Source organism: Poecilia formosa, unplaced genomic scaffold (assembly GCF_000485575.1).
Source record: "Poecilia formosa unplaced genomic scaffold, Poecilia_formosa-5.1.2 Scaffold537, whole genome shotgun sequence".
Taxonomy (NCBI): Eukaryota; Metazoa; Chordata; class Actinopteri; order Cyprinodontiformes; family Poeciliidae; genus Poecilia; species Poecilia formosa.
In genome coordinates, this window is record NW_006800476.1 from 1 (window position 1) to 13,166 (window position 13,166).

The following is a 13,166-nucleotide window of genomic DNA, read 5'->3' on the forward strand; positions in this document are numbered from 1 at the left end:
AAAGAGATTTGAAACTGAAAAAAAAACATTTTTAAACAAAAGAACTTAAGATTTGAAATGGAAATAAAGAGATTTGAAACTTAAAACTCTGAGAAAGTGAGAAATGTATGGAGCTAAGTTAGAGCCATAAAGTTTGTTTAAAAAAAAAAAAGTTCTGAAACAAAAAAAGCCTTCTGAAAAAAAAACACACACAAACATACGCCTCACAAATATCAGTGGAATTTTTATTTTCATTTGAACAAACTTTATGGCCTCAATTTAGCTCCATAAGTTCTGCCCTTGATTGATTTTGGGCTCTATATTAAAACATTAGGAAGTCGATCTGACCTTCCACTTGACGACGTCAGCATTGACCTCGCTGAAGACAAATGGTACGTCATATTTCAGGTTGGTGTGGCCGTCATGGATGGCGCTCACCGGAGCTGGACCGCAGCAGAACATGCCTGAGGCAAACAGATCCAACTTTAGCAACCTTCAGAAAAGCAAACTTCACTAGAGGGGAAGAACAAGGACAGTTTACCTTCACTCCTTTCCTGAGGAGTTGGATCCAAGACCTGCCAGCCGTCGTAGCGGCCATCTTGGTCGAGGTCGGGGCGCTTCATCCAACCCTCCACCCACACATGGAAGTTCCTGCTCGGCATTAAGAAATGGCAAAGCTCCTAACAATCCTACAAGGACTAATGGTGATTTATTGGTGTAAATCTAATTTATAGGATTGGTTTCTTCAAGACTAAAACTTCAAAACTCTGGAACAAAGGAACCAAGGACTGTGTCATAGTTGCTAAAAATTTGAGTTTATTGTTCATTTGGAAGCTTGGTTGAGCATTCGTCTTACCAGATACTGTCTTCTTTTCCCATTTTTTTTAATCCATACTCGTCAAAATATTGGTCAATCGTGAGGCTGTTGTTTGTGTCATGACCAGACTCAAAATTTGTCACAACGCGGCACGGTATGCCGAAGAACCGCATCACTGCAATCGGAACAACAGACGGCATTTAAATTGGCTTTACACAATGGCAACACGAGTAGAAACTGAAATAAAGGTACGTCACCTGTGCACATCACGCCAGCAAACACCCAGCACTGTCCGTACTTCACCGCCTTGCAGTCGCTCTGAAACCAGCGCTGCAGGATGCTAACGCTGCTGGTCCATCTGGTTGGACAAACACCATCGTGGTAGTTGCCATCCCAACATCCTTGTAAAACACCCATGTCGTCATAGCAGTTGATCTGTCAGATGGAGAAATGTTAATCCATATTAAGGTTTAAATTAAATCAAACCTTTTGAGAAAGTTTAGCCTCACCATAGCACTGATGACACGGCAAACATAGATGGGGTTGCAGCGAGCTGAAACATCATTTTCAGGGTCTCTCTTGTGTTTTGGGTTGACATCCAATAGCTTGAGGCAAATATCCACCATTTCTTCTTCAAACTGCAAGAAACAGAATGCGGGACGTATGAGTACCAACATGTTGTTTGATGGTCGTTGCTTCTGAGTGTTCAACCACATCTTAGATGTTTATAAAGGCAATTAGTGAAAGCATCCGAGTCAGCTGGTTTGTTTTATCTACATAAACCAAACCAAAAAGCTTTGGTGTTTTCCAAGCAGTTAAACAAAGATTGCAATGATTCTTTAGACAGATTTATAAATGAATAGCGAACAGAAATTTGGTAAACATGGATTTTGTAAGTGTACCTAAAGCAAGATGGACTCCAGGATAGACCTTTGAGGAACTCCACTCACAAGTATAGCTACGGCCAATAAACGTGTTTGTTGCTTTCTACTGAATGTACAATAAATATGATGGATGGATGGATGGATTCTTGTAAAACCTCACCTGTCCAAAGTCCCAGAACATTGGACTAAAGCAGTGGGCCGTCCCTGTGTAGATGTGTCCTTGTTCATTCATCACATATTCCTGACGTTCCTTTTCATCAGGCAGGTACACCCAGTCATCTGCAAACCAACACAAAGATCTTGTCAATGAATCAACCAACATGGGCTTCTTCAACGTTTTTCCCGTTGGGGAATGTTGTTGGGCAGTTTCTGCCCATCTCTGTCTTTGGCTGGTTTGTCTGGAAAGTTTCTCTTGGGTCAGTACTCACTCTGACACCAGGGGTTGAAAAGCACCACCAGGCTTTCCTTCACAGCCGACGGCCTCCCCAGCTCTATGGACAGAGAGTATTTCCCCACTGGGGCATCAGCTGGAGGGGTCACAGAGAGGGTCACACAGCCCGTCTGCAGGGAGGACGTGGCGTTGATGCTGCAGCTCCAGAGAGCTTTAGTGCCCACATCACACATCGGTACTCTGGTACCAAAAGTGCACTTGGTCCCTCTGCTTGGTTTTGGAAAACGACCTTTGGAGATAATTATTTCAGTACATAAGTGACATTAATTTATATTTCATTAGATTCCTGATTTCTATTGACCCTTTGCAGCTACCTCACGTAATCATTCAAATTGTTTTCCAAAACTGTTTTTGCCAGTTTATTCATGGCTTCTGTTTGTTCGAGTTGAGCTAATTTGTGAACGTAACTCACCTGGTTGGGGCTCATAGTCGACGGTATTTACAAAAGTTGGAAATAGCTAGCTTAGAAACCGACCCGTACCTCCTTCCTCCTGACGTGTTAATAAATTACAGACTTCATCTGAATTCACAGCACGGGATTTATATTAATATGTCATAAACAGTTTTCCCTTTACACCGGAGCAGCCTTGAAAACATACAAAAGACGAAATGCTAACCAGTTTTTTTCATATATGCTAGGCTACATGACGGCGCGGCAGTGTTTCCATGGTTACCAACGGTTAGACGCCTACCTTCTACTTAATCTGATATTTGACATATTTCTAATCATACTTACTTATAAAGGATATGAATATTAATTTTACCTTATAAAACGTGTTCGCTGCCAATCCGCGGTTACACAGAGAGCTCCCAGTCGTCGTTCTGTTTGACAGCTTCTATCCATCGCATCTTTCCTCATTAAAAGTTATAAAATAAAATGACAAGTTTGGTTTGGATCCTTGTCTGTTTGTGCAAACGACAGCGCAGCATGCTATGACCATTTTCAAAGTGAAATCAACTAAATAGAAGCGATATATTAGATTATAGATGTCTGTTTTTAGATTAGCTTAAAGGAGCTTGTTGGTTGATTTGACGTCCGTCATGGCGGAATGGTCGGAGTTCCGGATAGCGTGACGTCACGTGCAAAGGGCCAATAAGGAAGGACAGAAATGATGAAATTGCTGGTAATTTGGCTGGTAAATGTATTTCTATGTAGCTCTCCAAGCTGTGCAAGCTCTCTGAATTCTTTTTTCCAAAAACAGAATTCAGAAACTGATTCAAAGCCAGGTTAAAAGTGTGGCACCTGTTTCCACCGTCAGTTTAAGTGACTCTGATGTGCTGAAAGCGAAGTCCAGCTCCAGTGTGATGCTGAAAGGCTGCCCTCGTCTCACAATTAGTTGGCTGGTAGAGATTTCATGGGTGTTATGGGCAACATTGTTGGCATGGCAGTGGAGGTCCACTTTCTTGATTGCTGGAGAAACACAACAGAAAGGATAAATTAGTGGTTATATAATATAAAAGTGGGCCCAAAGCTAAACAGACTCAAACAGAAAAGGACGACTGGACAATAACTCTGGTGATTTTATAATTAATTCAGATAAAGTGTGTTTGATGGATGAAAGATATACATTCTGGATGAATTCTGAGATTAAAGTCAGAATTAATTTTGGTCTTAATCATCTTCCGTAGAAGCAGATTTATTAGGAATGTTGTTCTTGTTGAAAGCAAACAGAGTTGCTCCTTCAGTTTCAGATCAGATTAAAATAAATCCTTTCATATTGAAAAAAGGAAGAGATGTAGTGATATTCATAAGAAAAACTGTGACCCATTCAATAAATCAGAATATCATTTTAAAAATCCCATCTATTCATTGAGAGAAGATCATTATATAGATTAATTCCACACAGACTGTTTTTTCTAACCTCTATTTCTGTTAATTATCATTATTTTCTACCTACAGCCAATGAAAACATAATATTTAGAATTAGAATATTACATCAGACCAATAAGAAACTTTAAAAACGGAATGTTGGCTTAAAGTGAAATATGTTTAATACCTGCTGTAATAGAACATTTCATTTTTAGCCTTATTTCATCTTTGATGGAACTGATGATACTTTTTACCATTTAATTAGTGATTAATCTGCTGTGTTTTTGTAATTTCTGCAAGATGTGTTTTTCCATTAGAGAAATTTCCAGATATTATTTAGATGTTTCCGCCGCTGTGATAGCAGAAGAGACCTGAAGACATCTTGGGTAAAATGCTTAATCTGGCAATGGTCTTAAAGGACTGACAGGTGGAATGTAGTTTGTACCCTGCTTTGACCCTGAACCTATGAATAACTGACAAAGAAGAATTAGGAGTTTCTCCTGTAATCCTTATCTGCTCTCTTCCCTGCCATAAAATCGTCCCTCCAAGAGGTGAGGGACGGTTCATGAGTTGGGGGTCAGATTGTCTCTGTGGTCCATCTGGCAGTAGAGATAAGATCAGACTCTGGGAGGGTCGTTGTCTTGATGTCACTATATAACGATGTGATGTGAGTCGTTCTGGGCTCTTCTCCTGACTGCGCTCAGTGAGACGGGTCTTCAAACGTTTTTGCCTTCGAATAAAGAAACTTAAAGAGAAAGATTAATCTTTCTCTACCTATTGAAACAGATTCTCATTCCTTAATAAAAAATTCGATAACGCTGCTTAACGGTTATTTTCAAATGGTACAATGACAACCAAGACTCATCTGGATGCATACTGTCATTTATCGAATGTAACTCTAGTTACAAAACAAGATGCTGAGAGAACTGACCTTCAAAGCAGGAAAACCACATTACACACACACACACACACACACACACACACACACACACACACACACACACACAACTAAAATAAAGATAAAACATAAACCATAAATTAAGTCATGAGATTTTAGAAACCAGAGTTCACAGTCACAAGACGTCAACACAAGAAAAAACAATCTAAATTAAAGTTCAATGCTGAATTAAAGGACATACAAGCTTTTAATTTATTAAAAAAAATAAAAATCTGTTTTTATGTCAGGGAGAAACTTACTTATCTGACAGTCTGTACAGTAGAAGGATTTATTTTAAATATCAGTTTTAAACTGGGACAGGAAAACAACCTGTATATAAAATGTATGCTGTGAAATAAAAAGTTTGATTATAGGAAATACAAAAATGTACACAATATTTTTAAAGTTTGAATAGAACTGAAAACAAGAAAACAATATTTTAAAACAGGTCAATATAAGAGAGTTAGTTATTTATGTTTAAATGTTTCACTTGCTTTTATTTAAGACCATTTTGACATTATTCGGCTTCCGTATTTTGTATTCAATGTAAATAATGGACTATAATTTGAAATATTTAAGAGTTAAACAACAACAGAGTAAAATAAGCTAAAAAGTACACAATCAGAGTTATGTTTTACTTTAAAAATAATAAATGAACATTTCTATGTGTAGCTTTAGCTCACCGTTAGCCACGCTGCACATCTTGTCCGTTGGTTCTGGAGGCTCTGAATTCGGAGAGTGAAGACGTTCTGCAGCCGCCTGGGCTTTAAAGGCGCTCTGAACACTTCCTCCATCAGATAACGTCTCTGGTCCAGCAGCTCATTGCAGGTAAAAATATGTCAAACTATTTGAAACATGTGGTAAAGCAGCAGCAGGTCATAGTTCAGTGAACTCGATAAATGTGCTGCTATTCTAATCAGATGGAGGAACCAGCAGGCGGATCAACCACTGAGGACGACCTGCAGAATTTACCTGACAGGTTCTGAAATATTCTCATGACAAAAGACAATGTTCTGTCACCGACTGATGGTAATCTGATCTCTTCAGTCTGTTTCATTTCACATAACAATAAAAGGCAAAGCTGCACTGCAAAACCAAAATCTTACCAAATATTTTTGTCTGGCATTTAGAGCAAATATCTTCCTACACTTAAAATAAAACAAAACTAACTTAGAAGTAAGTCTTCAGCAACATACAGGATCCTATTTTCAGTAAATAAATGTTTTAATAGTGTGACAACAGGACGGGTTTCGGGTCAAATCCTTTAAAAACTCAGAGTGAAATCGTCACTTTTAAAAAACTCACACTTGTAAATATAATTTAACAGAAAAATACCTGCAGCATTTTTAATGAAAACTGCTGAGAAAGTTTCAAGTGAAAATGGAGAACCGGGTCAGGAAGCGTCACTGCAGGGTTTCCTCCAGAAAACCTGCTGAAGCTGGTGGTAGGGGTCACTGAGGCCGTCCATCAGCGCCTGGGTTTGGACCTTGGCTGGCATGATGCTGCCATCACCTAACCGTTCCCCCTCTGAAGCTTTTCACTTCCATGAACGTAGAAAGTTCTCCTGGGTCAGCTGACCTGTTGTGTCTCTGCTCTGTTTTCTCTCAGCTCTAGTCGATCGTGGCAGATTTCTGCTGGTTCTGAACCTGGTTCTGGTTCTGCTGCAGGTTTCTTCCTGTTAGAGGGGAGTTCTTCCTCCACAGTCGCTACATGCATGATCGTTATGAGGGGTTGCTGTAAAGTCAACGACCCAACACAAGCTGTCGCAGGAGTGACTACTGCATGAAATCTGGTACAAACATTTTGAACTGATTCCATAATAAACTGATTTATTGATAACTCGGATCAACTGGAATCTGTGACTGAACTGAAAAGACTTTCTGTAAAATGCTTTGACAACATTGTTGTGAATTAACATTATAAATACAAATTAACTGAATAACTCTGTTATTTTACTGCTTGATTTGAGGTTTGGTTGTGGGTTTGGTGCTTAATTATGTTTTTGTTTTAGCTGTTGGCGTTTCTGTTCTCTGTATAACTGCTCTCATCTGTTTGCAGCCATTTTCACCTTGTTTGTATGTTTTCTGTATTTATAATGTTAATGGCTGTAAACATGGAGTTGGGGGCGTCGCTAGCAGCAGCTCATTTGGATTTAAAGTGACAGAGGCCCTAAAAAAGCTCATTCTGATGCTTATTTCATTGTTTTCTCTAACCATAAGCTTCACATATGTAAAAATCTAGTTTATTTTCATCTTTAAACTTGTAACATGTCACGTCAACATGTCCTGTGTCTTTAGAGAGAATCTGATCACTTTCTCATCAGATCATCTCTGGTCCAGCAGCTTAATGCAGCTAAACAATATAAACTATGTGAAGCATCTGGTGAAGCTGCAGCTGACAAATGTGCTGATGGATTGTTCTATACGTTGACTGTATACATTTTATCAGACGTTTTCTTCCTCTGCAGGCGCCATCAGGTGCATGGATCACTAACTGGGAATTATGTGCAGTATTTACTGTTCAGATATATTTACAATACATGAAGATAACTTAGAGCATTCTGACTTTCACTGATCTTTCATTAGTTGATAACAATCTGATCTCTAAAGGCTAATTAACTCTTAACTTTCTCCCCAAACTGTTACGCTTATTTTATGTTACAATATAAAGTAAGCCATGTGAGCGGTGGGAATGTTGATAAATTCGACTAGACATAATATTCTGACTTTGTCTTTACAGCTTTACACAATGCATAAGGATATTTAGATACAAATGCTGGTGATTTGATTCACGGTGCCTGACTGTACAGACACGTCTCTTCCTCCCAATCTGAGAGTGGGTTGATGCAGTGCATTGTAGGATTGATAGTTTTTAAATGAGTCTCATTATTCTCTGTAGTTCAGAAGTGAGTGGAAATGAACAAACCACAATAACGTAAGAAGAGAGGTGCAGAAAAGCTGTGAGAAAAGACATAGAAAGCATCATGAAAGCATCCTAAAGGTACTGATATGTTTGTCACCACAAGTTCTACTGAAAAAAACTACAGTTTTGTGAACAAATGTGTAAGAATTGTTTTTATAGCAAATAAATAATAAAATAAAAGTAGACTCTGTGTCCAACTAAGTGTGTCATTTAGCGATGAAGTTACAGTTTGCAGCTGTTGCTATCAAGCAATATCTTCAAAATGTCAAAGTGCATATCAGTTTTCAACATGATTACTCTCTTCCTTGTAGGCTGCCGTGTTTTATGTTAACCTTTGAAACACAACTTGCAGAGATATTCTCTGCTACGTCGCGTACCTTCACAGGTTATATAAATAATCATGGTGGGTAAAAACACTGCAGTTTGGTTCCAGTGCAGACTGGAGATATTAGAGACACACTCAGAGTGAACCCGCTCTGAAATGTTTTAATCTCCAAAATCGATTGGATCTTGTGGTTCGATGACAAGCGACACATTACCAGATTTCACTGACAATGTGAGCAAAACACAACATGATTGTTTTCAGATTAAACCCATAGATAATCTGATGCTGTTCAATTTCAGGAGACGTGACAGGGTGACGATTTGACAAGATTATCAGATTGCATGTAACAAATTGCAACATTTCTTAAATTTTCAGTTGGAGGAGTAAAATAAATTAAAAATACAGAATTACATCGTCAGCATATAGAGTTATTCCTCAGGTTTCTCCAGTACTCATACTGCTCTGTTCTCAGGTTTCTGTGTTTTGGGGTGTTTTAACACGTTCACCCAGTACATTTTGATTGGTTGCTCAAAGGGTTTGGTTCGTTTGACACAGTCTCAACATGTAAGCAACAATAAAGAAGGTTCAGATTTCCTCCAAATACTACTAAAAGTACATTCTTTCAAAAAAGTTAATCAACTGTTTCACCTGGACACCATCACCAACACCACAGTAAAAGTGTGAGCACTTTTATTGATAAATTGGTTGTTTTAATCTAATTTTTGTGCACATCTGCGAGCAGTTCACGGACGTCAGAGTAGGGGGCGCCACTTCTTAATATTTTGGCCCGCAGGAGCGGTTTGATGAGGTGAGGGGGCACGCCGCGCCTGAGGGCGTCTTTCACCACGGGGCTGTTCATCATCATGGCCTCCTCCAGCTGGTTGGTCTCCATGGGGATCTCCTGGTCCATCAATGACGGGAGGCCATCTTGTTCAAACAGGTCTGCCACCAAATCCTTCAAGTCTGTGTAGTTTGATCCGATGGTTTGAAGCCTTTTCTGGACTCTCCTGAGGACGAGGTGCCGAGGCAGGTCCATTCTCAGCGCTTCACGGACTATCAGGGAGTTTTCTGGAAACGTCCTGGGCGACACGTTGGGGAAGATTACGTCTTGGTTTCAGTGAATTTCAGCTGCTCGACATAAACCTGTTGGGGTTTGTGTTTTTCCTACCTATGTGTGGTTTCTAAAGAGTCACAGCTCTTTCCAAAATGGACATTGGAGGTTTGGCTTGCATCCTGTATGTGAGGAAACAAATACCCTCCAACAGCAAAATTCAAACAAATGGTTTTGAGCTGACATGATGTGGAGTTTCCTCACCATTAAACGGATGCACATCAATGCTTGGGTCAGCTGGGAGGATTTTGGCAAAGGGCCTTGAGAGTTTGGTTGCATTGAGATAGACGAACTAAAAGAGAAAACCTGCAGATTATGTTGAAATAAATCAACAAAGAATGATCAAAAATACACAATTATATCATCAGCATAGAGGTAATTCATGAATCCCTCTAGTTTCTCGAGTATTTATACCACTCAGCTTTCAGGTATGCACACTGCAAAAAACACAAATCAAAGTAGTGTTGGTCAAGTCTCTATTGCAAATATCTTAGTACACTTGAAACTAACTTAAAAGAAACTTTTTAGCAAGATATAGGAGATTGTTTTCCGTCAGTAATTCTTCAATATTGATAAAATTGATTATTTCTCCTGGCAGATTATTTCACTTATAACCTGACATTTTCCCATGTTATAAGTGAAGTAACACGGGAAAACATTAATATGCAGTTTTCATCAATATTAAGGAATTATTGACTTACAAAAAATTGCTATATCTTGCTAAAATGTTAATTGTAAGTTAGTTTTGTTTTATTTCAAATTTGCTGTAGAAACTGGACCAATAACACTTTTGTTTTTTGCAGTGTGTGTTTTCACATCTGATAGTAGACTCAGTTTAATTAGAGACCAAAACCGTTACATTTGTTAAATTTTCAGCTGATGTGTAAAACCAACCAACCAAACTAATTGAAAAACATGTTCCCCTCCTCGCCTAGGGGGGCGCTGCACCAAAAACCACAGAAGAAAATGACACGAAAACCTGTGAAGAAGACACTGAGCGGAACTTCCTTCTTTATTAAATGTTAACAAAAATGGAATAGCGACAGATTTAGTGGTTGTACCATTTCACTTTTGAAAAAAGAAAGGATTTAATGAGCCATTTCCAAGGGCTAGTTCGCATTTGTTTTGGTTGCTTTTACCCAGAATGCCCTGCGCTATAGTAAACTTCCGGTTAGTGGCTCTTGATCCACAAGCTCCACTTTCTACTCTCGTTTGTCTTGAATAGAAAGTTAAATTTGGTTAAATGTTGTTTTTCACGTTTAAAATAGTAAAAAATGAAAAATTTTGAAAAATAATGTTCTTCCCCTGTGATGTCACTGACCAAATATGGCAGCAGGTCAGAAGGTTTTCAATACTGAGCACAACATTTGAGATATGTTTAAACATATATTTTACTGTTTACATTTATTCTTTTTTGTTTTGGAGGTGGAGTTATTTTCAACATTCATCTCTTTTTGACAAAAAGAAAAAATGGCTTCGTTGTCATTTCATATTTCTTATTTGTGACTAAAAATCAAACGACTGTTATAAAATTCCATCTATATCCTGTATTAAATTATATATTTTTTATCAATAGTTGAGCCATTTTATAATTGAAAACATCTATAATTCAAATGTAAACTGCAAAATACAGTTTTACGGAGGATTTAAACATCTGTTATTAAGGAATTAATAGTGATGTAAACATTAGGATGATGCCAATTAAAAGCCTAATTGTCTGCACTAATTAAGCCATACGGGTGTTTTGGGCGTAATTTGGAGATAAATGGCATCACACATAGAGCTCCTCTGGTTATACTGTTAACCTAATCCTTAAATCATAAACATGTTTATTATTTATAAGATGCAAAAACAAATGCTCAAAAACAAAAACCAAAGCTCAGCTGCAGTTAATTAGACACAAATGGCCTCATGATGATTCTGTACATCATTTAAATTCAATTTGTTTCAAGCGTTTTTCCACCCTACAAATATTTTGAAAGCAATCTTATAATTATTTTATTTATTTTACTCAATCTGGATGGTGGAACAGCCCAGATAATTTTATTAATTTCTGAAAAATTCTCAACTGCCAAACAAATTAAAGCACAAACCCGAAACTAAGTAGAAAACTGAACAGAGCCAATAATATTGGGTGCAATTTCACTGCAAAGATTAAAAAAATTAAACCTTTAAATTACATTTAATTTTGATTTTTCTTTCCTTAGATGCAGATTCCAACTAAAAAAAACTTTTTTTTGAAAGTGACAAAATGACTGCCTTTACTTTTAAATCTAACTGCAGCAAAAACGAATAGCATTTATTTACTTTGACGACTATTTTAAACCACAAACATTAAACAAAAAGCAGGTGAATATGTTTCATCTGCATTAGTTAAAAATAAAACTCATGAATATTTCTGCCATTTTCCACATTAAACTCAAACTTTTCTGTGTGTGAAAACACTGTGATTGTTTTGCAGAATCATTCAGATTGTCTCCAGTTTTCTTACCTGATTTTAGTAGATTTAACATGAAAACAGCAAAATCTCCCATCAAACTGAAGCCAAGAAGCTGCAGAAGCTGCAGAACCAGAACCAGAACCGCTGACAGCTCTGCTGTGACTTCATAAGAAGTCAGAATGTTCTGTAGAAACTGCTGAGGAAAAACTAATTGTTTTTATTTAAATCAAAACCTCTTAATATCTCAATGTTTCAACGGCAATTTTAACATCAATAACAAAGAAAGAGATAAAACACATGAACTACATCAAAGCATTTGCACAGATGTAAGAATCACATAAAAGGAAAAGCTAAAGTGAAAATATAAAGCAAATAAAAAGCTTAAAATAAAAATTAACTCAAAGAAATCTTTAACATCTATTCATACAAAACAATAATAAACAAAAATGTTTTGAGTCCTGATCTAAAACTAATGTTACCAATTAATCTATTGCTTATTCTGACTATTAATCAATTAATTCATTTAGCCAATTAAACTAATTTTACACAATGTTAGAAGTACATAAAAATAAAAATAAAAAAATAATTACATTTTTAAATAGGAGAATAAACATTTTATGGCCTACAATGCAAGAAGAGCATTATTTTAGTGAATGTTTGATTATTTGTAGCAAAGGATGAATCTAGTTTAAAAAATACTTTTAACATCAACATGTCATTAACTGATTAATAATTATACAGCAAAAGGTGATTAATAGGAAGTTTTGAATTACAGAATATGAACCAGGAGATTCTAAAACGATGAATCGATTACTAAACTAGTTGAGGATGATCTCAGTAATCAATTTAACATGATTGATCTTATTAATAATTTTAGCCCTATTTAGTTGTCAGAAAAAGTTATGAAAGTGTTAGAAAATATCTATTTTTTAAAAAACAAATTAACAATAATAATCACAATAAACAAAAACAATACTGTGCAGTTATTGGACTAGAAACATTGTTCAGGATGTGCAACTGAGAAGAATGACTTTTTATAAAAAAATATGCATGTATAATACATTTTAAAAACACAACAGAACATTTTATTTTGTCAAGATACTTTAATGTCCTAGTCAAAGTTCAACATAATGAGAAGACCTGTGAAAAGCTAAAATGTCTTCAGTGAAGAATGTTAAAGAATAAATAGTTTTATAATAGAGCGAAATCAGATCAGTTTCACCTAAAATTAAAATTATTTCACAGTAATTTGTTGGTCTCCCCCAGTTTCACGTTGACGGGCGTCATTAGGGTTTTCTTTGTGTTTGATGTGTGTGTGTGTGTGTGCGCGTGTGTGTGTGTGTGTGTGTGTGTGTGTGTGTGTGCGGCTGTAGTCGTATCAGATTGTAGCCAGGTATTTGTCGCTGAGCAGCCGAGCATAAACGGCTCGGCTAATGAAGAAGCTGAGGCCAGACGTCATGGATCAGAAGAAGAAGAAGAAGAAGAGGGGA

The 13,166-nt window shown here is 37.1% G+C and overlaps 1 protein-coding gene across 3 annotated transcripts; it reads right to left on the bottom strand.

Moving 5' to 3' along the window:
- Positions 1 to 294: 294 nt before the first annotated feature.
- LOC103129329 (protein-glutamine gamma-glutamyltransferase 2-like) lies at positions 295 to 5,618 on the bottom strand. Of its 3 annotated transcripts, XM_007540379.2 has the most exons (9): positions 5,562 to 5,618; positions 3,375 to 3,542; positions 2,109 to 2,360; positions 1,841 to 1,959; positions 1,306 to 1,434; positions 1,054 to 1,231; positions 836 to 971; positions 521 to 630; positions 295 to 443 (listed from the first exon to the last, which is right to left on the bottom strand). In XM_007540379.2, the coding sequence occupies exons 1-9, from the start codon at positions 5,578 to 5,580 to the stop codon at positions 310 to 312; spliced, it is 1,245 nt and encodes a 414-aa protein (XP_007540441.1). In that variant the 5' UTR covers positions 5,581 to 5,618; the 3' UTR covers positions 295 to 309. The 3 variants fall into 3 exon arrangements, with proteins under 3 accessions (XP_007540441.1, XP_007540442.1, XP_016520491.1); XM_007540380.2 differs by lacking the exons at positions 3,375 to 3,542; positions 5,562 to 5,618 and adding an exon at positions 2,896 to 3,082; XM_016665005.1 differs by lacking the exons at positions 3,375 to 3,542; positions 5,562 to 5,618 and adding an exon at positions 2,544 to 2,788.
- Positions 5,619 to 13,166: the final 7,548 nt, after the last annotated feature.

Bases quoted from the DNA above. Each gene is read 5' to 3' on its own strand.
- LOC103129329 (XM_007540379.2), bottom strand. The intron at 972-1,053 runs GTGACGTACCTT...TTCCGATTGCAG, and splicing joins TGCTGGCGTGATGTGCACAG to TGATGCGGTTCTTCGGCATA. The intron at 444-520 runs GTAAACTGTCCT...TGTTTGCCTCAG, and splicing joins TCCTCAGGAAAGGAGTGAAG to GCATGTTCTGCTGCGGTCCA.